Source organism: Giraffa tippelskirchi, chromosome 8 (genome assembly GCF_054371585.1).
Source record: "Giraffa tippelskirchi isolate mGirTip1 chromosome 8, T2T-mGirTip1v1.2.pri, whole genome shotgun sequence".
NCBI lineage: Eukaryota > Metazoa > Chordata > Mammalia > Artiodactyla > Giraffidae > Giraffa > Giraffa tippelskirchi.
Genome location: NC_137282.1, coordinates 126,599,567 through 126,621,116, shown reverse-complemented (window position 1 = coordinate 126,621,116; position 21,550 = coordinate 126,599,567). Strand labels below are relative to the sequence as shown.

Below are 21,550 nucleotides of genomic sequence, written 5' to 3'. Positions count from 1 at the left end.
GATACTTAGTACAAATGAAAACACTGAAAATTGGCTTAATACTTTTTTAATTTTTAAAGTTAACACATCAAAGTGTATCACACTTCAGAGCAATCAAATTAGGAAACTGACACATTATTTCAGTGACGTTGCATTCCTTGAAATACTTTCAGAGATTCTTTTTTGGAACAGACTTCAATCCAGTTCTACAAGTCACACAGGAAATTGTGTCATTACTTTATGGTTACAACTTCTATTTGACCTCAAACAGTATCACTATTCTGGCTATTTCATCTTTTTCACCAGACTTGAGTCCAAATTGTCTAAGTTATTTGGATTCAATCTGACTTCGTTATTTCCTAAAATCAAATCTGCTCTCAAAAACATGAAGATAGTGAAAAATAACACAGGCTCCAAAGTGGATTCTAAGAGAAGTTGGAAAAAAATTTTTTTCTGCCACACCTGAAACCTGCTGACTGAAAGAACAACTTCAAATAACTACTCTGAATGAGATAACGCGTTTGAATCTAAATTCTGATATTTTCAATCCAAAATAAATTACACTTGTTTACGGTCAATTGTCACATAATATTGGTTATTTTTCTCCACCAGTATGCTATAGGTTACACCTTAAATACCCTTAGCAGAACTGCCTCCACAGAAAGACACACAAGAAACCTAACAGTGGCTGTCTCTGAGAAAAGAACTACTACAACTGGAAAAAGCGAAAGGAAACTTTTCACTGTCTTTCTATGCCTTTTAAATTTTATACAATGTGAATGTATTACCTACTTTTAAAAACCTGTTTAACAAAATTACTTCCAAGTGTCAGTTTTGATGGCTTCTATAAACCAGAAAAATAAAGCACGAAAAAATGTGGAGCTCGTTTTTTATCAGCACTTCACTGGATCTCCAGTGCCAGGGCTGAGTTATTCACATCAATTGTAGGGAAACCTTGCAAGCAGTTCACTGAACTCCCCACGGTTGAGCCATATCACTCCACTAAAGTTTAAACAATAATGACTGCAAACAAAAATTCAGTACCACAAAAATTAATGTGTCAATTCCAGAATGAAAACTGGCAGTAAACAAGTGAGCTATTAAAGGAGCAATGATCCAAACATATCTTCGAAAATGAGCAAATCAACAGCACGCTATAAAAATGGAAAAAAGATGTCAAGCATAGGGCCGTCAGCGGCATCACTCAAGAAGCTTGAACTAGAAAACGCAATATGATCTGTTACTGGACACAATTGCACAATCTCAATTACCCAGAAGATTCTACCAAACAGGAAATTCATGCTGGGGCTTTAAGAAACACAGGAATTATATTTAAAGATTAACAAGTCTAAAAGCCTGGAATCTGTCGCGAAACAAAAAACTAATTTTGTAGACCTCTTTGCAAATAATGCATGCACAGGAATTACATGAAATAGCTTCAGATCAGGAGCTCTCAAATTACAGAAAATCTAAAATACAGTGTATAAAACCCTGGAAGTTAGAAAAGTTAGTGAACTGAGGTCTGGAAATTTTACAGTGGCGTTTAATTTAAAAGACATTCCTAGTGTGAATTAAAGCTGAAAAGTGTCTCTTCCTTCCTTTGCTATATACTCCATATCCCATGAAAACCATTATGTACCTCTCAGGCTCTAAGTGCAGATTAAGTTCTCTGCAAACCTTCTAAGGGACTTTAAAAACACAGTGTTTCACAAGAATTATCACGATTAAAAAAATATTTATAATACATCGCAGCATTGTTAATAACTTTTTGATCTTGAGGGCGTCCAACGAATCTGAACCTCACTTGCTCCAAAGGAGAAAATTGTTTTGTCAAACAATACTTAAATGAGCAGTGGTATGTGACTAATCAGCGAGGCCGCCAGCTTCTCAAGCTGCAGTGTGTTTGCAGGCAGTACCACCACCCCCCACTCTGCGAAAAGGAAATACGCTTTCAACTGAATCGGAAACACACCACTCAAGCTGGCACAGGGCTCACCGAGATAAAGTCGGTATTTTAAGCTCCCTGGATAGCTGCTAATTAAAGTGCGAATTCAAAAAGAACCCTTCTCAAAATGCAATTTCGACAGAGGTTTGCAAAAAAGCCCGGACCCAACGCCCTTCGTCCTCAGTTTTGTTCAGATGACCGCAGTCTCCCGGTCGAGCTTTGCCCTTCTGCTTCTCCAGGCAGCTCCCCGGGCTTGTCTGCTCCGAGGGCAGGCACATCTCGAGAGAGAGTCCTGCTCGATGCCAGCAGGAAGACCTCCGAAGAGGGACCCGTGTTCCTGCCCCCGGAGCAACACCCCCCCACAAGGGAACGCGCAGAGTGCGACTCAGGGCCCGGCTGCAACACCATCACCCACCGCCCACCGTGGACCTGCGTCCTACACACAGCTGACCATCTACGTGGGCGTGCAGGGTGGGGGTGCAAGGGGGACAGCGAGTGCAGGACAGGGGTCGAAGGGGGCTGGGATGCCCTCCCCCCGAGGAAAATTCCTGCCGCTGGGTGCATTGCTGAGCCGTGGGGGCAGGCCTGATCTCTGGGGTTTAAGGAGCCACCCGGCCCAGCGAGGCCCCCGGCCCGGTGACACTCACCACACGGAGCCATAGGCGCCGGAGCCCACCGGGGACAGGTTCTGGTAACGCTCGGGCACCTCCCAGATAGTCTTGTTCAGCTCCTGCCGGTAGAACGTGGGCCTCTCCTGAGACATCTTCCAGCGGTGGCCGCGGGGCGAGGAGGTGGCCCTTGGGGGGCCCCGCCTGCACCCGCACCCGCTTCCCCTGACCTCGTAGCCCGCCCGGCCGGGCGGGGAACCCTGCGCTGGCTGCCCGCGCAGGTGCGGCTGCGGCGACCCTGACGACTCCCGCGCGCGCGCGCGGCCCCTGTCAACCGCAGCGGCTGAACGCGTCTCACCGACGGCGGAGGAAGCCCTGCGAAGGGCCGGGGCACGCTCCGGGGCCCTGGGCTGGCGCCCCGCTCAGCTCTCCCTGCACTCTCTCCACACCGGGCCGACTCCCGGCTGCGCGGCGGGGTCACAGCTCCAGCTGCAGCGCCCGCGGAGCCTCCAGTGATCGCCTTTCCCAGAGCCAGCGAACAGGAGCCTCCCGCCGTGCTCTCGCGAGAACAGCTCCCGGACTTCTCCTCGAGCCGAGATTTTACCCAATATGGAACCTGCCCGCGGGAGGGGGGGTTGATGGAGGGACAGCTCAGGAGAAGTAATTCTCGCGAGAAGAGAGCAACAGCTGGCCCCCAGAGGCAGGAACTCTGAGGGATTGCTCTCCTTTAGCGCGCGAAGGCGGACCCGGGAAGGAGCAGAGAAGCAGACGACGCAGGCCGCGCGCGCCCCACCGTGGTCGGCGGGGCAAATGCTTGGCTCCCTGTTGGAAAGAGACAGTGACAAATCAATCGGGTGTCTGGGAAAAGAGCCAGAAGACCTTTGAACGGTGGGTAGTCACCAGCAGCTGAGCACCTGCTCGGCGGAAAAACCCCCAATTTCCAAGAAGTACTTGCATAAAAAAAGAGAAAGATTCCGGTCAGAAAGCCGGTGCAGTCCCATCTGCTCAAGAACATACGATTACTCTTCGGAATGCTGACGAAACCTGTCCCAAAGGTAAATATTAGCCCTGAATTAAGTTGAGGTTTTTCCACCCAAACACTTCTAGTAGCTCTCAAACTTTTAAGTGCAGAAGAAGCACCTTGGGCGCTTAAAAATGCATGTTCCCAGGATCCACAGCAAGTTTTATTAGATGGGTCCCAGAGGGACGCCAAGACTGCATTTTTACAATATGCGCCAGGTTCAGGAAAGTCCTTGGTATCTCCCTTGGAGAAACATTTTTAAAACCTTTACCCTGAAGGCTTGAAACTGATTCTACCTTGAAGAGCTTCCAGCAAAGAGGGTTTTAAGAATTGTAATCATGCCTCTCAGAATAAGAACAGTGCAGACAGTGGTTTTCTGGCAGTGTCCTGTTGGGCAAGTCAATTGACCTTTCTTAGACCTTAGTTCCAGTTTATGCAAAAAAGAATTGCTGCCCTACATTCCCACCTGAAAGCTGAACAAGACAATAAATGTGAATGGGCAAGGTATTATAACCCCATACCTTTGCCTCACTATTAACCTATTCTTACCCTAAAGCTTGTTACAATAAGCAGAATTGGACCCTATCTTATTCTTGGTCATTTCTTTTAGAAATAACTGGGTTCAAGCCAGGACACTTCCCATCTCTATCCATGACTATTCTCTTTTGCGTTATGCATCCTTTGAAGTGCTCAAATTTTGCCTATCTTGTCCCAGCATCGAGCTCGGGGCCTCAAACATAGAAGTTACTCCGTAAATATTTGTTGAACAAATTATGAACAAAGACATGATCTCAACTTAGGAGGCAGTGCAGAATCCTCAGTTCTCAAGGAAAAATAAAATAAAACCCAAAACAAGGGTCATGGGTGATATGCAGAAAGTTTTCTTTGGATTCAATGTGACAACCTAGATTCTCTTGCCTTAGAAGACATGTTGCTTAAAAATGTTCCAAGCCAAACTGCAGATAGTGAGTTTTCTAAGAAGTATTGGAGGTAGAAGGAGGAAGTAAGAGCAAAACTGCAGCTGTAAAGATATGAGACGTAAGAGTCAGGGGTCAAGGTAAGTGCATGGATAAAAGGGAGAAAACTTGGAAGCTGGAATTCTAAGAAATTCATGTATTTATCCAATAAATTGGGATGATGACATGAGAGTGACCAAAAGGGTAAAGATGACCAATACACTCACTCACTCAGCAAGTATGTATTGAATGCCTACTAGGTACCAGGCACTTCTAATGGAAAGTTGGTTAAAAGGCAGACAGCCACTGCCTACGTGGAGCCTACAGTGAATAGTGGCTCAATCATTCAATTCTTCAACACAAATTTATTGAGCACTTACTAGATCTACCACATTGCTTTGGCACCAATGATACAGCAATTAAAGAAAGACATAAAAATTCCTGCCCTTCTGGGGATAAGACAGATTACAAAAAGGTATAGGTAGGGACTTCCTGGTGGTCCAGTGGCTCAGACCATGCTCCGAAAGCAGAGCGCCTGGGTTGATCCCCCGTCGGGGAACTAGATCCCACTTGCAGGTAGGAAGATGGAAGGTCCACATGCTGCAACTAAATCCTAATGCAGCTAAATAAAGACGTAAATATATTTTTTAAAGCCATAGGTAAAGTGAATAATATATTAGACATTACTACAGTAATCAAGCAAGTGGAAAACTGCAACTGGGCAAAGAGGGAATGCAAGGCATAGGGAGAGACAGTGACAGGGACTGAGCTTCAGAAGGAGGCTAAGGGGTCTTGGGGGAAGGAGCTTGGCAGGAGAGCGTCCTTCAGTCGGGGCAGGAGATCTCGGCGACCCTCTTAGCCTCCAGTTTCCTCCTGCGTCTTCTGTCCCCAAGAATCGTCGGGAGACTTAGAGTGAATCACTCACCCGAAGTGCGGCGCGCGAGGCCTGGCATCAAGCAGCCCCGCGGGTTCGGCCGCAACGGCTCGGGAACCGCCGGCGTCCGCGTCCACAGAGCCGCCCGCCCGGCCGGAGCTGCCTCCGGCTCCAGCGCCCGCCCTCCCGCCGCAGCCCGGGAACCAGGTGAGCCGAGGGACCCGGGGAGCCGCCCGGGGCCGGAGCTGCAGGTGGTGGCGGCGGCGGGGCCCGGGCTCCGGCATTGGGTGCGGGGACCACTCCCCTCACCCCCGCGTTACACTCGGAAGTCCCCGGGCCACTGTCACCGCAGGGTCAGGCTCGTCGAGGGCACTCAGTGTTTGCTGAATGAATGAATGACGGTCGTCTCTGGGAGCTTCTCTCTCCGTGCGGTCCCTGCTTTTGAAAGTCCGTGAGGAAAGACGGCGCGTGCGTTTGACAGGCTGACTCCTTCCACACTCGTTGGTCTGAGTTGTCATAAGCCCCAGAACGGATCTGCTGCCCGAGACTCCCCCTGATCAACGCACCCCGCCGCCATCCTCCTCCTCCCGAGGCTTGACTGCCCAGTTGCGCGCCTTCTGCTTTTTAGACCTTACTGCTGCTGTTCTTGTTGTTCGTTCTGAGCCCCCACTCCCACCTCTCTTAGCCCCTTTCTCTTCCTTTCAAGTTCTGTTGATGGATCGCAGCATCGCAGCAACCCCTGCGATGCTTCTCCAATATCCCCACCCCAACAATGAGTTTCTCTCCAACCAGCCCATTGGTAATACTCTCACCAGGTCTCATTAAAGGCAGTTGTCTCTGGAGGACTTCTTAAAACAGACTGCTGGCCGATCCTCAGAGTTTCTGATTAATTGTGTCTTGTTAGGCGGGGCCTGAGAATTAGCATTTCCAACAACTTCCCAGATGATGCTGTTATTTGTAAGACCAAGTATGGGCTATAGAGATTAATTTCTATTAATTAGCAGTGAATCCAGATGCCCCAAATTATGTCACATTTGTAGAATATGAAAATGAAACCTTAAGTTGTTCAGACCATGGCCCACCCACCTGAATGTTTTGTGTGATGGCAGGAAGCATCAGGGAATTTTAGGAATCAGTAACAGTCCCTCTTGTGTTGTGTGTCAGCTGAAAGGTCGTTATCCCATCAGTGTGGTTTGGATGACCTTCTTCTGAAATGCATCATCTTCTCCACATTAAAGTGCATCTGCCACTCGTCAGTAACAGCTTCTGATCATCATACCTTAAAGGGAAGGGTCTTGTTAGAGGAGAAAACAAGCCAGTAGGTTTTCTGTGAAGTCAAGAAAGACTAATGGAACTGAAGAAACAAAACAATAACTAAAAAATGTTTTCCCTTGGTGCCTTTAGCCAGTTATATGATAAGCCCTTTGAAGACAGCTTTCCATCCGCCCCTCCCATCCACTCAGACTGTGGTCCCCTGAGCTGTGACTTGATTGCCTCTCTGTCAGATTACCATAATAATAAAGGGCTCTGACTGGTCTTTTTGCCTCAGTCTCTCCTGTCTCCAGTGCTATCCAGTAGAACTTTCTGTGAGGATGGAAGTGTTTAATACCTACCCTGTCTAGTATCCTAGTCCCTACCACACATGGTATTGAGCCCTTGAAATGTAGCTATTGTGACTAAGAAACTGAAGTTTTCATTTTATGTATTGGCCATGCCACAGAGCATGAGGCATTGCCACACGTTTTCCTGACCAGGAATTGAATCTGGGGCTACAGCAGTGAAACAGCTGAGTCCTAACCACTGGACTCCCAAGGAACTCCCTCATTTTATTTTAATTAAGTTAAATTTAAGTTTTCACAGGTAGCAGTGACTGCTGTACTGGTCAACACAGCTCTAGACTCTACCACTGACATGATTCTTCTCAAAGCACATCTGTGCATGTTACTACTGCTTCTTGAACATTTTAGATTGCCGAAAAGTCCACGTTCAACCCAGCATTCAGGACACTCCAGAAATAGGCCTCAACCTTTTGGGTTTGACACTGACTTTACTCAGACCTGTTGAATGAATTGCCTTATATTATCTCTGTAATTTTATCCTGTTCTCTTCCTGAAATACCTTATTCTCCTACCTGCCTCCAGTTTAGCCAGAGCAGTTTAGCCATATCTCCCCAGGGAGGCCTTCACCTAGCTGGGGTTATTAATCTCATTCTATAGGACATCATGTGGCATTCGATGTGGCATCTATTTTAGAATCAGAAAGACCAGGTTCAGATTCTGGCTCTGCTGTTTAATGGTTGTATGACTGAGGAACTCACTAAAGTCACCAGTAAAATGAGGATAATTATTATCAGGAAAATAATACCTATCTTTTGAGATGATGTGTGTGAAGAAACTGGCATATGGCAGGCCAGCAATAAATGTTAATTTCTGCCTTTCGCACCTCTAAACTCTGATAGCACCATATTTTGGTATTTTTATTCTACTAAATTGTAGAGTCTTTGTCCTTTTGTATCGTTTGAGCACCTAGCATTCAGCAAATGTTTGTGGAACACTAAATTAATTGACCAGGACTTCCCTGGTGGCTGAGTGGTAAAGAATCCACCTGCCAGTGCAGAGACACGGGTTTGATCCCTGGATTGGGAAGATCCCCTGGAGAAGGAAGTGGCAACCCACTCCAGTATTCGTGCCTGGAAAAATTCCATGGACTATAAAAAAACTCCGGTGGGCTATATAGTTCATGCGGTCACAAAAGTCAGACTTGACTTGGCGACTAAACAGCAACAACCATAAATTAATTGACCACAGGTGGAAAAGCATTCTTCAGTCAGAAATAAATGAAGGCCAAGACTGCATATGGTAGAAGTTTATAAGATTGTGAAAATTATAGCAGACAAACTTACCGAATCCTAGCCAAGTAGAACGTGGCTACCTTTTGAAATATAAATGATGTAGGTTGAAGACAATAAGAAGAAATGCTTCTTCCCAGAAGTCAATTGATAAGATATAATACCTCCCAAGGGTGTGACAACAGAAAACATAAATGCTTTAGCTTTGACAGAGAGAGAAATTCTTGAGGGATAAGTTATAATTTGTGATGGGAGGAGATGAGAATATTTTGTTATTTTAACAACAAGGCTCTGGACCAGAGGTCACATGCTGCTGGGTCACAGACTGAATCTGGCCTACAGAGATGTTTTGTTAGATGCATACTGTGTTTTTAAAGTATATAAGTATATAAGGTGACTGATAACGTTTCAAAGTCAGAAGATTTCACATAAAAATCTGGAATTATGGCTTCCCTGGGGAAAGATCAGATCTGGCCATCCTGAGCCCCATATCCCCCATGACAATAATTGCTAGAGCTGAGGAGCTGCAGCCACCTTTCCCTGGCCCACTGTTTCCATTATGCTTGTCCATACGTTGCCTGCTTCCTGCCTGCTTCGTGGCATTTCAGAAACGAAGTGCTGGATTCTAGACTCTCCATCTAACCCAGGATGGCAGTTTTTTTACATTTTATTTTTGTTTATTTATTGGCTGCATGGGGTCTTTGTTGCCACCCATGGGCTTTCTCTAGTTGAGGTGAGCAGGGGCTGCTCTCTAGTTGTGGAGCTCAGGCTTCTCATTGTGGTTGCTTCTCTTTTTGCCAAGCACAGGGTCTAGGGCATGCAGGCTCAGTAGTTGTGGTGCACAGGCCCAGCTGCCCCACGGCATGTGGAATCTTCCTGGACCAGGGATGGAACCCATGTCTCCTGCATTGGCAAGTGGATTCTTTTTTAATTTTATTTTATTTTTAATTGGAGGATAATTACTCCACCGTATCGTGATGGTCTCTGCCACACATCAACATAAATCAGCCCCAGGTAGACATATATTCCCTCCCTCTTGAGCCTCCCTCCCCATCCCACCCCTCTAGGTTGTCACAGAGCACCAGCTTTGGGTTCCCTGTGTCACACAGCAAATTCCCACTGGCTATCTGTTTTACATATGGTAATGTATATGTTTCAGTGCTACTCTCTCAAATCATCCCACCCTCTCCTTCCCCGACTGTGTCCAAAAGTTTGTCCTTTATGTCTGTGTCTCCTTGCTGCCCTGCAAATAGTATCATCAGTACCATCTTTCTAGATTCCATGTATTTGCATTACTATATATAGTATTTGTCTTTCTTTTTCTAACTTACTTCACCCTGTGTAATAGGCTCTAGGTTCATGCACCTCATTAGAACTGACTTGAATGTGTTCCTTTTTATAGCTGAGTAATATTCCATTGTGTATATGTTCCACAACTTCTTTATCCACTTACCCATCAATGGGCATCTAGGTTGCTTCCATGTCCTAGCTATTGTAAATAGTGCGATTCTTTACCACTGGACCACCAGGGAAGTCCCAGGATGGCAATTTTTATAATCTCAATATAATAAGCAGGTTAATTAGGCCCTTTTAGTTGCCAGGAACAGATAGATTCTAGTCATGGAAGTTTATTGTACGACTACATAGGAAAAGTAAGGAAGGATGAATCAGTTTTCCTATGGATGGGGTAAAGAAAGGGAAAACTGTTACTTATGTTTTAGTGTATAATTCTGTTTTTTTCTGGAAGATACAAAGTACTAATTCTCTTAAGTAATACATTGTAGAGCAGCTCTTCCATCCTCTTCTGTATTCCCTACTATGCTCTCACTTTATTGGATTTGTGATCATTGGTTCATAGTGTTATTCAGCACATTCCTGCTACCCTATGTTTTGAGAGTAAAAATACATTATATAACTATGGCTGAATTAACTACCATTTCCAAAACTTCAGTTTTATCACCTGTATTCCTGGGCTTCCCTGGTGGCTCAGCTGGTAAAAAATCCGCCTGCGTTGCGGGAGACCTGGGTTTGATCCCTGGGTTGGGAAGATCCCCTGGAGAAGGGAACGGCTACCCACTCCAGTATTCTGGCCTGGAGAATTCCAGGGACTATATAGTCCATGGGGTCGCAAAGAGTCAGACATGACTGAGCGACTTTCATTTTTACTTTCAAAAGTAGCATTAGGATTGTTGTGGGAATTAAAAGAAATAACTATGAAAAAATCTAGTGCAATGCTTGGTATATATTAAGTGCTCTATGAATGTTGTATGTGATATGTTGATGATAAATATAGATCTACTTTTTTACATTATATGGAAGAATATTAGCGTGTGCCCTTTTTATTATTCAAAAACATGGACGATTAAGAACAGTTAAATTTTCTCCAAGAGATAGAACTATATCCATCCTCATTAACTCTTTCTTCTCACTCTTTTTAAAAGAGCAAGATGATAGTACATATTTTTAAAGTTTGATATAACCCTTAGGGGGCTTCCCTGGTGGTTCAGATGGTAAAGCGTCTGCCTGCAATGAGCGAGACCTGGGTTTGATCCCTGGGTCAGGAAGATCTCCTGGAGAAGGAAGTGGCAACCCACTCCAGTATTCGTGCCTGGAAAAATTCCATGGACTATAAAAAAACTCCGGTGGGCTATATAGTTCATGCGGTCACAAAAGTCAGACTTGACTTGGCGACTAAACAGCAACAACCATAAACCATAAACCATAAACCATAACAACTCCAGCACTCTTGCCTGGAAAATCCCATGGACAGAGGAGCCTGGTAGGCTACAGCCCATGGGGTCACAGAGAGTTGGACACGACTGAGCGACTTCACTGTCTTTCACTCTTCATGATCCTTAGAGATCATATGGTCAAACCATGTCATTTTATGGACAGGGAAACTGAAACTCAGTTTCTAAGAAACTTGCCCCCAGTCATACAGCTAGTTGTTAAAAAAAAAAACAGAACTAGAACTCCAGAATCCTGATATCCTGTGCCATGCTTTTTCTGCTACGTTATAATGCCACTAACTAGATACTTGACCATCATTCAGAAGATATTTCTTGAGGGCCTACTAAATGTCACACAGTATTTGGGGCCCTGGAACAAAGTCCTGCCTCTTGGACTTGTATTTTAGTGTGGGAAACAGACAATGAACAAACAAATACTGAGTCAGGCACTATTAAGTTTTGTGAAGAAAAGGAAAAGATAAAGGGATAATGATAGATGCTATTTTAGATAAAGAAGGAGTTAGAAAACCCCATGTTGATCCCTTAACCTTTAGCATTTTCAGTGAAAATTAGTAGTTATACTTTTGCCTCTTAATCTTTTCCCTGCAACAGAACAACATATGAAGAAAACTAGGCTTTCTAGCCGGACACTTGGGTTCTAGTCCTGACTCTAAATATTCAGCAGCCAAAGCTGTTTCAACTTTCAAGCCTTGGTTTCTCCATTTGGAAAATTAGAATATACACCTGGCTTTTTATTTATTTATTTATTTAAATTGGAGGCTAATTACTTTACAATATTGTAGTGGGTTTTGCCATACATTGTACACCTGGCTTTTTTTATAGGGTTGTTTTAGGTATAAAATTATACACTAAATGAGAAAGTTTTCTAAAACTGTGATGCATTATGTAGGTATGCTTAGTCGCTCAGTCGTGTCCGACTCTTTGTGACCCCATGGACTATAGCCCCCCAGGCTCCTGTGTCTATGAGGTTTTCCAGGCAAGAATACTGGAGTGGGTTGCCGTTTTCTCTTCCAGGACATCTTCCCAAGTCAGGGATGGAACTTGCATCTCCTGTGTCTCCTGCATTGCCTGTGGATTCTTTCCCACGTTTTGTAGATATGTTACCATTATATGGAAATTTTATCTCCATAAAAATGTGTCAAGGATCTAGATTTTTTTAAAAAAATCTAATTTGTTCAGTTTCTTTCCACTCTTCCAGGAACAATGCAACCGGACAGGAGCTTCCAGAGTTTTGGCTCTAGGTACAGGCCAAGTTCTTTCACGTATGATGTGAAGCGAGACGTGTACAATGAGGAAACCTTTCAGCAGGAGCACAGAAAGAAGACGGCGTCCTCGGGGAACGTGGACATCGACATCAGCACCGTCAGTCACCACGTGCAGTGCAGGTGCGCATGCGCGGTCCAGCCGCAGCCCCGCCGGCAACCCCGAGGCCCTGCTTGCAGCCTCTGCTGCCTGCTTCTGTCTTCCTCTTCTGAGTTCCTGTCATCAGAACCCCTAGCTTATTGCATAATTTCTCTTCAGTTGTTTTTAGTGGCTTTTTTTGTGTGTGTGGTTTGTCCTCTAGCGCCTTCTTTTTACATTTTTATCTCTTTTTTAATTTATGGCTGTGCCGGATGTTTGTTGGGGCACAAGGGCTTTCTCTAGTTGCGCCAGTGGGGACTACCCTCTAGTAGTGGTGCGTGGGCTTCTCTTGGTATGCAGCACAGGCTCTACGGTTCTTGGGCTCAGCAGTTGTGGTGCATGCATTGAGCTGCTCCGAGGCATGTGGAATCTTCCCCCACCAGGGATTGAACCCATGTCCCAGGATTGTCAGGCAGGTTCGTAACCACTGGACCACCAGGGAAGTCTCTTGTATCACCTTCGTGATTGTAAACTTGGCATAAAGACCTTAGTTTTCCCCCGCAGCATCCAGGGATGATATTTAATAAATACATTGTTTGATTGACCGTTGCCAGCTCCTAAAAATAGCAACAAAAAGCAACCACGGTGGACTAATTAATGATACCAGAACAACTATGTAAGTTCTATAGTTCAGGGGCTGGTAACCTGTTTTTGTGTTTGAACCTTTTAGCTATCAGACCTAATGAACCTCTTTTCAGAATAATTTTTTTAAACTTTTTTTATTGTGGTAAAATGTATACAACATAAAATTGGTCCTTTTAACCATTTTAGAGTGTACAAATCAGCAGTATTAATGACATTCATGATGTTGTGCAACCATTACCACTATCTATTTCCAAAACATTTTCATCACTGCAAAAAGACATTTTGTACCCATTAGGCAATAACTCCCCATTTCCCCCTCCTCCAGTCTCTGGTAACCTCTCTTCTACTTTCTGTCTCTCTGAATTGCCTATTATAGACACTTCATTTAAGTGGAGTCATACAATATTTGTCTTTCATGTCTGGTTTATTTCACTTAACATAATGTTGTAGTGTGGATCAGTACTTCATTTTATGGCTGATGATATTCCACTCTAAGTATAGACCTTGTTTTGTTTATCCATTCGTCTGTTAATGGACACTTGGATTGTTTCCACTTTTTGGCTGTCGTGAATAATCCCCACCATGAGTATTGGCATAGGAATATCTGTTTGAGTCCCTGCTTGTAATTTTTTTAGGTATACATCTAAGAGGGGAATTTTTGGATCAGATGGTAATTTTATGAGAAAATTTTTTTCACAGTTGCTGCAGCATTGTGCATTCACATTAGCAAGTATTCCAATTTCTTCAAATCCTCTCCAATAATTGTTATTTTCCTTTTCAAAAAATTATTATTATAGCCATACTAGTAGGTGTAAAATGGTATCACATTATAGGGTGGTTGTTTTTTTTTTTTTTTGCGTTTCCCTAATAACTAAATATGATGAGCCTCTTTTCATGTGCTATTGGCCTCTTGTTTATCTGTTTTGGAGAAATGTCTATTCCTTTGCCCTTTTAAAAACTAGATTTTTTTTTCCTTTTGTTGTTGAATTATAGGAATTCTTTATTTATTCTGGATATTAAACCCTTATCAGATATGCCATTTACAAATATTTCCTCCCATTCTGTGGGTTGCCTGTTGATAGTGTCTTTTGGTGTGCAACAGTTTTAATGAAATTAGATTTATCTATTTTTTTTTCTTTTCTTGCTTGTGACTTTGGTGTCTTATTTAAGAGACTGTTGTGAAATCCAAGATAAGGAAGATTTTCCCCTGTAAGAGTTTTATAGTTTTAGTCCTTAGATTTAGATCAGTGATGCGTTCTGAGTAAACTTTGTATACGATATAAAGTAAGAATCTGACTTCATTTTTCTCCAAGTGGCTATCTCATTTTCCCAGCACTATATGTTGATGAGTCCATTCTTTCCCCATTAAATGCTCTTGGCCAGAATATTTAAAAATGCATAAAATACATAGCATTATGAAGGGAACCAGTTATATTGAAGTATAGTTATCAACATATGAAAAAATACAAAATCAAAACTCTGCTGATAACGACTGTGGTTTGTTATCAACCTTCATAACTGAAGGAAATACTACATTTCAGTTAGGAGGTTAGTGAAAATAAAGATAGCATTTTTCCTAAAGTCACATACCCTCATGAATTTCCTCTAGAGACCCCTTGGTCATCTACAGACATCAGGTTACAAACCCCATGTGACCTGCATCATTATAGTAACCCTGACTACTCAAACTGTCCTCACTCACGCTGCACATTTATTAGCCCCTGTCATCCCTTGATTTCATCACCCACAGTTGGCATGTGTTGGGTGACAAGACAGGAAGGCCTCCACGCAGCCCTAATGCAGACCTTCCTTCCTCTGAGCCTCCTCCTTTGCACATATCCTGCCTTTTGCAAGTTGTGGTCTTGGATGTCCCTTCCCTGTCCTGTATCACAGCTCTCATTTTTTCTGCTCCAGGATGGGTCAGAGGTCATATGACAAAGAGAGCACCTGGGGGCCGCATTGGCTTTGCTCTGTGAAAGCACAGTCTTTCCCTAGTTTATACCTCAACGTAAACAGGCACTACCAAAGAAGTTGCAGCCTTACTCCCCTCCAGCTGCCGCATCCTTAGACATTTAAATCTGACCTGCACTGCCTCCCATGGGCTTTTATAACAGTTCTTATTCCTTACTTCTAAAGCACACAGTTATGTCTATTTCTGAATTTTAACATGAAAGGTAGCCCAGCGCTGTAGCTAAGACCAAGGGTCTGAAGCCAGATTGCCTGGTTTTGAATCCCAGTCCTGCTACTTCCCCGGAGAAGGCAATGGCACCCCACTCCAGTACTCTTGCCTGGAAAATCCCATGGATGGAGGAGCCTGATAGGCTGCAGTCTATGGGGTTGCTAAGAGTCGGACACGACTGAGCGACTTCGCTTTCACTTTTCCCTTTCATGCACTGGAGAAGGAAATGGCAACCCACTCCAGTATTCTTGCCTGGAGAATCCCAGGGACGGCGGAGCCTGGTGGGCTGCCGTCTATGGGGTTGCACAGGGTCGGACACAACTGAAGCGACTTAGCAGCACCTGCTGCTTCCCAACTGTGTGACTTTAAGTAAGCTATCCAACCCAACTGAGCCTCAGTATTCTCATCTATGAAATGGGGATGATAATACACCTACCTTACAAGGTGATTGTGAGGATTAGAGAGTATTTATAAAGCAGCTAGCAAATAATAATCTTTAACTTCATCTCTTCCTTTCTTCAGGAAACTTCATCTCTCCCTTCATTTTTTCCCTTTTGGTTAGCAACTGAAATACTCTTTTTCTTTTAGAGTGCTCCCTTGTGCTTTCATGTCAACTCTCACATCCCTCACTGTTAAGATGCCTTAACTAAGACCTAGATTCATGTTGAAGTGCTTATACTCTTCCTCCACCAACTTCAATTTCTATTCCTCCAGCTCCTTCCTTGATTCCCATCCATCTTAGGTCCTCATTATTCCAAGTCCATTTTATTTTTCTGGCATGCTAAAGAGTTTTGGTGACTCTCCCTAGGGTGGCAGGTCTTCAGTCAAGTAGCACATGGAAAGAGAGGAACACTGGACGAGATACAGAAACAGATTGTCCCGATGCCATGGTCTGCTCCCCCCGCCACCCACACAGAGGGCCATAATTGGAGGAGCACACTCTCTACACCTGCCTAACACCCAGGAGTTTTCATAAGAGTCACAACACGGGATTCTTGCCAAGGGCTTTTTCCAGGTGGCGCGGTGGTAAAGAATCCACCTGCCAACGCAGGAGGTGCAAGAGACGCAGATTTGATCCCTGGGTCAGGAAGAACCCCTGTAGTAGGAAATGGCAACCCACTCCAGTATTCTTGCCTGGAGAAAACCCCATAGACAGAGGAGCCTGGCGGGCTACAGTCCATGGGGTCACAAAGAGTTGGACACGACTGAGCACCTACTAACACACATTCTCTGAAAACCTAGGGTCTTGCTTCTGGCTCCTGAGCAGAATTTGACCACTGTCAATAGGAACTGTAGTAGTAACAGAGTGGATAGAACACTGATCTAAAAATCAGGAGATCTGGTTTCTAGCCCCAGCTCTGCCCACACTTATTATTGTGACCTTGGCAAAGACATTTACACTTATTTGACCTTAACTTCCTTATGGGACAGTAACGCTCATCGTTTTGAGAGACAAGCATGTTGAAATTTCTTCTTTTCCGAGTACACATTTTAGCCTTGCATACACTAAGGTTACATTTGTTGCTATGGTCAAAGCCCAGTTATTCAGCTATAGCCCATACATGAAAAATCTCCATACTCTTTGTTTTCAGCCCATCCTGAGATATAAATAGAAAAAAGCAATTTAAAACTGTATTAGTTTTACTGATGGATTGATTGATTAACTGATTGATTGATTCACAGTGATTCTGCTGTTTTAGATGATCTAAAGGTTAAAGTAGGTTTTCTTAATCTCAGGATCATTGACATTTTGGACCACAAAATCATTTCTTATGGAAGGCTGTCCTGTGCACTGTGGGATGTTTGATGGTATCCCTGGCCTCTATCCAGTAGACACCGGTCATGATAATCAAAAATGTCTCCAGACATTACCAGGTGTCCCTTGGGAAGCAAAATGCCTTCTGGTTGTTATCCACTGAGCTAAAAGATAATAAGGCCTTATTGTATTGCCTTTTCTTTATGTGGCTAATGCCATAAGCACAAGACTCCATATTATATATTTTCCATAAATTTCTACATGAAAGTGAAAGTGATGGTCGCTCAGTCATGTCTGATTCTTTGCGACCTCATGGACTGTAGCCTGCCAGACTCCTCTGTCCATGGAATTCTCCAGGTAAGAATACTGGAGTGGGTTGCCATTCCCTTCTCCAGGGGATCTTTCCAACCCAGGGATCAAATCTGAATCTCTTGCACCTGCATTACCGGCAGATTCTTTATTACAGGTCAAAGCCATGTAGACTTAATGCTTGGTAAAAATTTTAGTATACAGGAATGATATGAATGTGTTAATTCCCTGCCACCCACAAATATCACATCTCAGAAAACTGTCCTTACCAAGAGAAAGCCATAAAAGTCCAATTTTCTACTGGAAAATTTTGGTAGCTTGAATTTTCTTCAAACATTCTATAAAACTGCACGCCTGATTTGTATACTGGACTTACAAGGCTTTTGTTGTTGTTTAGTCGCTAAATCATGTCTGAGGCTTTTGTGACCCAGTGGACTGTAGCCCACCAGGTTCCTCTGTCCATGGGATTTCCCAGGGAAGGATACTGGGGTGGGTTGCCATTTCCTTCTCCAGGGGATCTTCCTGACCCAAAGATCGAACCCATGTTTCCTGGATTGGCAGGAAGGTTCTTTACCACTGTGCCACCAGGGAAGCCCTTACAAGGCTTAGTTCTTATCATGTATGAAGAACTGATCCTCAATTGGAGGTGATAACCGTCCCCCAGGGAATATTTGGCAATGCCTGGAGACATTTTTGGTTATTAAGACTAGGGGAGGGGATGCTGCTGGCATCTAATGGATACAGACCAGAGATGCTGCTAGACATCCTACAGTGCACAGGACAGCCTCACAACAAAGACTTAGCCAGTCCAGTATGTCCAAATGTCAGTAGTATTGACAAAAAACTCTGTTGTATGGGAAGAAGAAAGTACTTGGTGTGGCTTTTCTTGGCCCTGTGGACTTTTTCTTTGAAGAACATAAGTCTGTTCTTTCTCACAGATGCTCATGGCACAAGTTCCGAAGATGCCTGCTTACAATGTTTCCCTTCCTAGAGTGGATGTGTTTCTATCGATTCAAAGATTGGCTTCTTGGAGACTTACTTGCTGGTATAAGTGTTGGCCTTGTGCAAATTCCTCAAGGTAAGAAAGATACAAGGGCTTTTCACCCATAGACAATATATCACTTGTCCAGAGTAAACAAGTTACTTGTGCTATATAAACAGAAAAAATAAATGTGATTTCCATTCACATCATTACCATTTGTTTCCTTACCTGCCAAATTTCTAGCTCTTCGAGGGTGGTTCCAAAAGTCTCAGTTTAGTTTAGAACCCTGAATTCTTGTAATGCCTGCTCACAGTCAGTTTTGCCTTAACTAGTCGTTTCATACTCACAGGACTCCAATAGATCTCACTTGGCATTGATTTTACTTAGAAAGGTGAAGAATAAGAAACCCAGCATGCTAGCTTCTCTTTAGCAAGTCACACACAGCAGTCCAGGGGCCCCTCTTTGGTCTTACAAGTGGCAGTTCAGATATAAGACAAGATCACTTAGATAGGTAGGGGAGCTGTCTGGGCTTCAGGAGTCCTGTTTCCCAAGTAGGACTAACATCTCTTATAATTCCCATAGCTGATGCCTCCAGGGGTCCCATAGTGACATGTCCAGTTGCAAATGTCACTGTGCTCTGAGAAGCTCAAAGTTAGGGCTTCCCACCAGATATTAATCTTTCATTCATTCTTGGACCAGATAGTATATACTGCTGCTAAGTCACTTCAGTCGTGTCCGACTCTGTGTGACCCCATTAGATGGCAGCCCACCAGGCTCCCCCGTCCCTGGGATTCTCCAGGCAAGAACACTGGAGTGGGTTGCCATTTCCTTCTCCAACGCATGAAAGTGAAAAGTGAAAGTGAAGTCGCTCAGTTGTGTCCGACCCTTAGCGACCTCATGGTCTGCAGCCTACCAGGCTTCTCTGTCCATAGGATTTTCCAGGCAAGAGTACTGGAGTGGGTTGCCATACTAATCAGGTTCTTTTTTACCATAACTAGTATTGCTTGGACCCACTCCAGTGTTCTTGCCTGGAGAATCCCAGGGACAGCGGAGCCTGGCGGGCTACCGTCTATGGGGTCGCACAGAGTCGGGCATGACTGAAGCGACTTAGCAGCAGCAGCAGCAGTATTGCTTGGTGACACAGTTGACATTCCACCATTATTAGATTTCCAAAGAAACAGAGCTAGAAAGCTAACCCAAGATCAACTTTATCAAAGAAAGGATTTTGTGTTAACACTTGACTCAGTGCATGCTAAGTTGCTTCTGTCATGTCCAACTCTTTGGAACCCTATGGACTGTAACCAATCAGGCTCCTCTGTCCATGGGATTCTCTAGACAAGAATACTGGAGTGTGTTGCCTTGCCTTCCTACAGGGGATCTTCCCGATCCAGGGATCGAACCCACGTCTCCTGTGGCTCCTATATTGCAGGCCAATTCTTTACTGCTGAGCCACCAGGGAAGCCCCTCCTTTATTCAGAGTAGTTCAGAATTCCCTACATAGTCTTTAAACACTTCTATTTCCCTATTCTGGGGGCAAACCAAGAAAGATTGAAATTTGTGATCATACAGGTTGTGTAAAGCACAAATGAAGTGAAAGGGGCCAATGATAGCTGAAATTAAACTCTGGCAATAGGGCTGTTAGTTGGGGAAAAGGGATTCCATTAAAATAATTATCTTACAGTAAAATTTAGTTATTTCTTACAGTTCTATGAAGTTAAACACAGGTATAAAATTTGTATAACCACTGCTACAACCAAGCTACGTAGCAGTTCCATCAGCCCCCAAACTCTCTTGTGCCATCACTTCTTAGTCAGGTTGTCTGCTAACCTCTGACCCCTGGCAACCACTGATCCCTTCTCTATCACCATAGCTCTATCTTTTTCAGAATCTCATATACATGGACTCATAGAATATGTAACTTCTGAAGGATGACATCTTTAATTCAGCATTATGAAATCAATGCAAACTGCTATATGCATCAATAGTTTATTCCTTTTTATTGCAGAACAAGATTCCACTATATGACTATATCACAGTTTGTTTATCCATTCATTTATTGATGGACATTTTGTTTCCAGTTTGGGGCCATCACAGAGTTGCTGTGAACTTTCATGTACAGGTTTTTGTGTGAACATAATTGTCATTTCTCCAAGGTAAATACCCCAGGAGTGATATTGTTGGTTATATGGGAAGTGTATGTTTAACTTTACAAGAAACTGCCAAACTGTTTATGCAGAGTGGCTGAACCTACCATTTTATATTCCCACCAGCAATATATGAGAATTCTAGTTCCTCCACACCCTTGTTAGCACTTGATATTGTCAGTATCTTTAAATTAAACTTTCTATTTTGAGGTAACTATAGATTCACATGAATTTGTAAAAAAAAAAAAAAAAAAAAAAAACAGAGATCCCTTGCACCTTTTTTATTTAAAGGTTTTTTAGGGACTTGCCTGGTGGTCCAGTGGTTAAGAATCTACCTTGCAATGCGGGGATTATGGGTTCGATCCCTGATCAGGGAACTAGGATCCCATTATGCCATGGAGTGACTAAGCCCACACGCTACAACTACTGAGCCTTCACACCACAACTAAGGCCCAATGCAGCCAATTTTTGCTTTTTCAAAGAGTAAAGATTTTCAAATTAATTAATTATTTTTGGCTGTGCTGGATCTTTGTTGCTGTGCATGGACTTTCTCTAGTTGCAGTGAGTGGGGGCTGCTCTCTAGTTGCGGTGGGTGGGCTCCTCATAGCAGTGACTTCTCTTGTTGCAAAGCACAGGCTCCAAGGTGCGTGGGCTTCAGCAGTCGTGGCTCATGGGCTTAGTTGCCCACAACATGTAGAATCTTCCCAGACCAGGGATCAAACCCGTGTCCCCTTCAATGGCAGGGAGATACTCATCCACTGTACCACAGGGAAGTCCTTCATTATGTTTGTAATTTGCATTTCTCTAATGGCTAATGAAGTTGAACATCTTTTCATGTTCTTATTTGCTGTCCTCAGATCCCCTTTGGCAAAGTGCCTGTTCAAGTTTTTTGCTCATCTTTTAATTGGATTTTCTTTTCTTATTGTTAGTTTTTGAGAATTAGTCCTTTGTTAGATATGTGATTTTCAAATATATTCTCTCAGTCTGTAGCTTATCTTCTCATTCTCTTGACAATATATTTGACAGAGCAAAGGGTTTTAATTTTGACAAAGTTCATTTTTTTTCTGTTTATGAATTGAGTTTTTTCTGTCATATACAAAAACTCTTAATCATTAGGTCACAAAGATTTTCTTCTATGTTTTCTTCTCAAAGTCTTATATTTTAAGCTTTATTTTTAGAACCGATCTGTTTTGAGTTAATCATTATGTAAGAT

General features: G+C 43.6%; 2 protein-coding genes across 24 annotated transcripts in view; one reads left to right on the top strand and one right to left on the bottom strand.

The window, feature by feature from the left end:
- The window catches only part of MAPK14 (mitogen-activated protein kinase 14), a 73,471-nt gene extending 70,377 nt beyond the window's left edge, over nt 1–3,094 (bottom strand). For 5 of the 12 annotated variants that reach the window (XR_014062104.1, XR_014062105.1, XM_081520207.1 and 2 more), the window contains exons 1-2: nt 2,891–3,094; nt 2,572–2,654 (exon numbers count right to left, since the gene is read on the bottom strand). Coding sequence is in view for 3 of the 12 variants with exons in the window: in XM_081520204.1 (XP_081376330.1) it covers nt 2,572–2,687 (116 nt within the window). In the remaining 9 variants the exon portion in view is untranslated. Of the gene's footprint in view, nt 1–2,571; nt 2,865–2,890 lie in introns of those variants that run through there. The other 7 variants (XR_014062102.1, XR_014062103.1, XM_081520204.1 and 4 more) reach the window with 2 other exon arrangements.
- SLC26A8 (solute carrier family 26 member 8) overlaps nt 2,832–21,550 on the top strand; it is an 80,524-nt gene continuing 61,805 nt past the window's right edge. For 6 of the 12 annotated variants that reach the window (XR_014062101.1, XM_081520201.1, XM_081520194.1 and 3 more), the window contains exons 1-4: nt 5,482–5,590; nt 9,039–9,142; nt 12,180–12,366; nt 18,150–18,289. Coding sequence is in view for 11 of the 12 variants with exons in the window: in XM_081520201.1 (XP_081376327.1) it covers nt 12,185–12,366; nt 18,150–18,289 (322 nt within the window). In the remaining variant the exon portion in view is untranslated. Of the gene's footprint in view, nt 3,588–5,481; nt 5,591–9,038; nt 9,143–12,179; nt 12,367–18,149; nt 18,290–21,550 lie in introns of those variants that run through there. The other 6 variants (XM_081520198.1, XM_081520190.1, XM_081520193.1 and 3 more) reach the window with 5 other exon arrangements.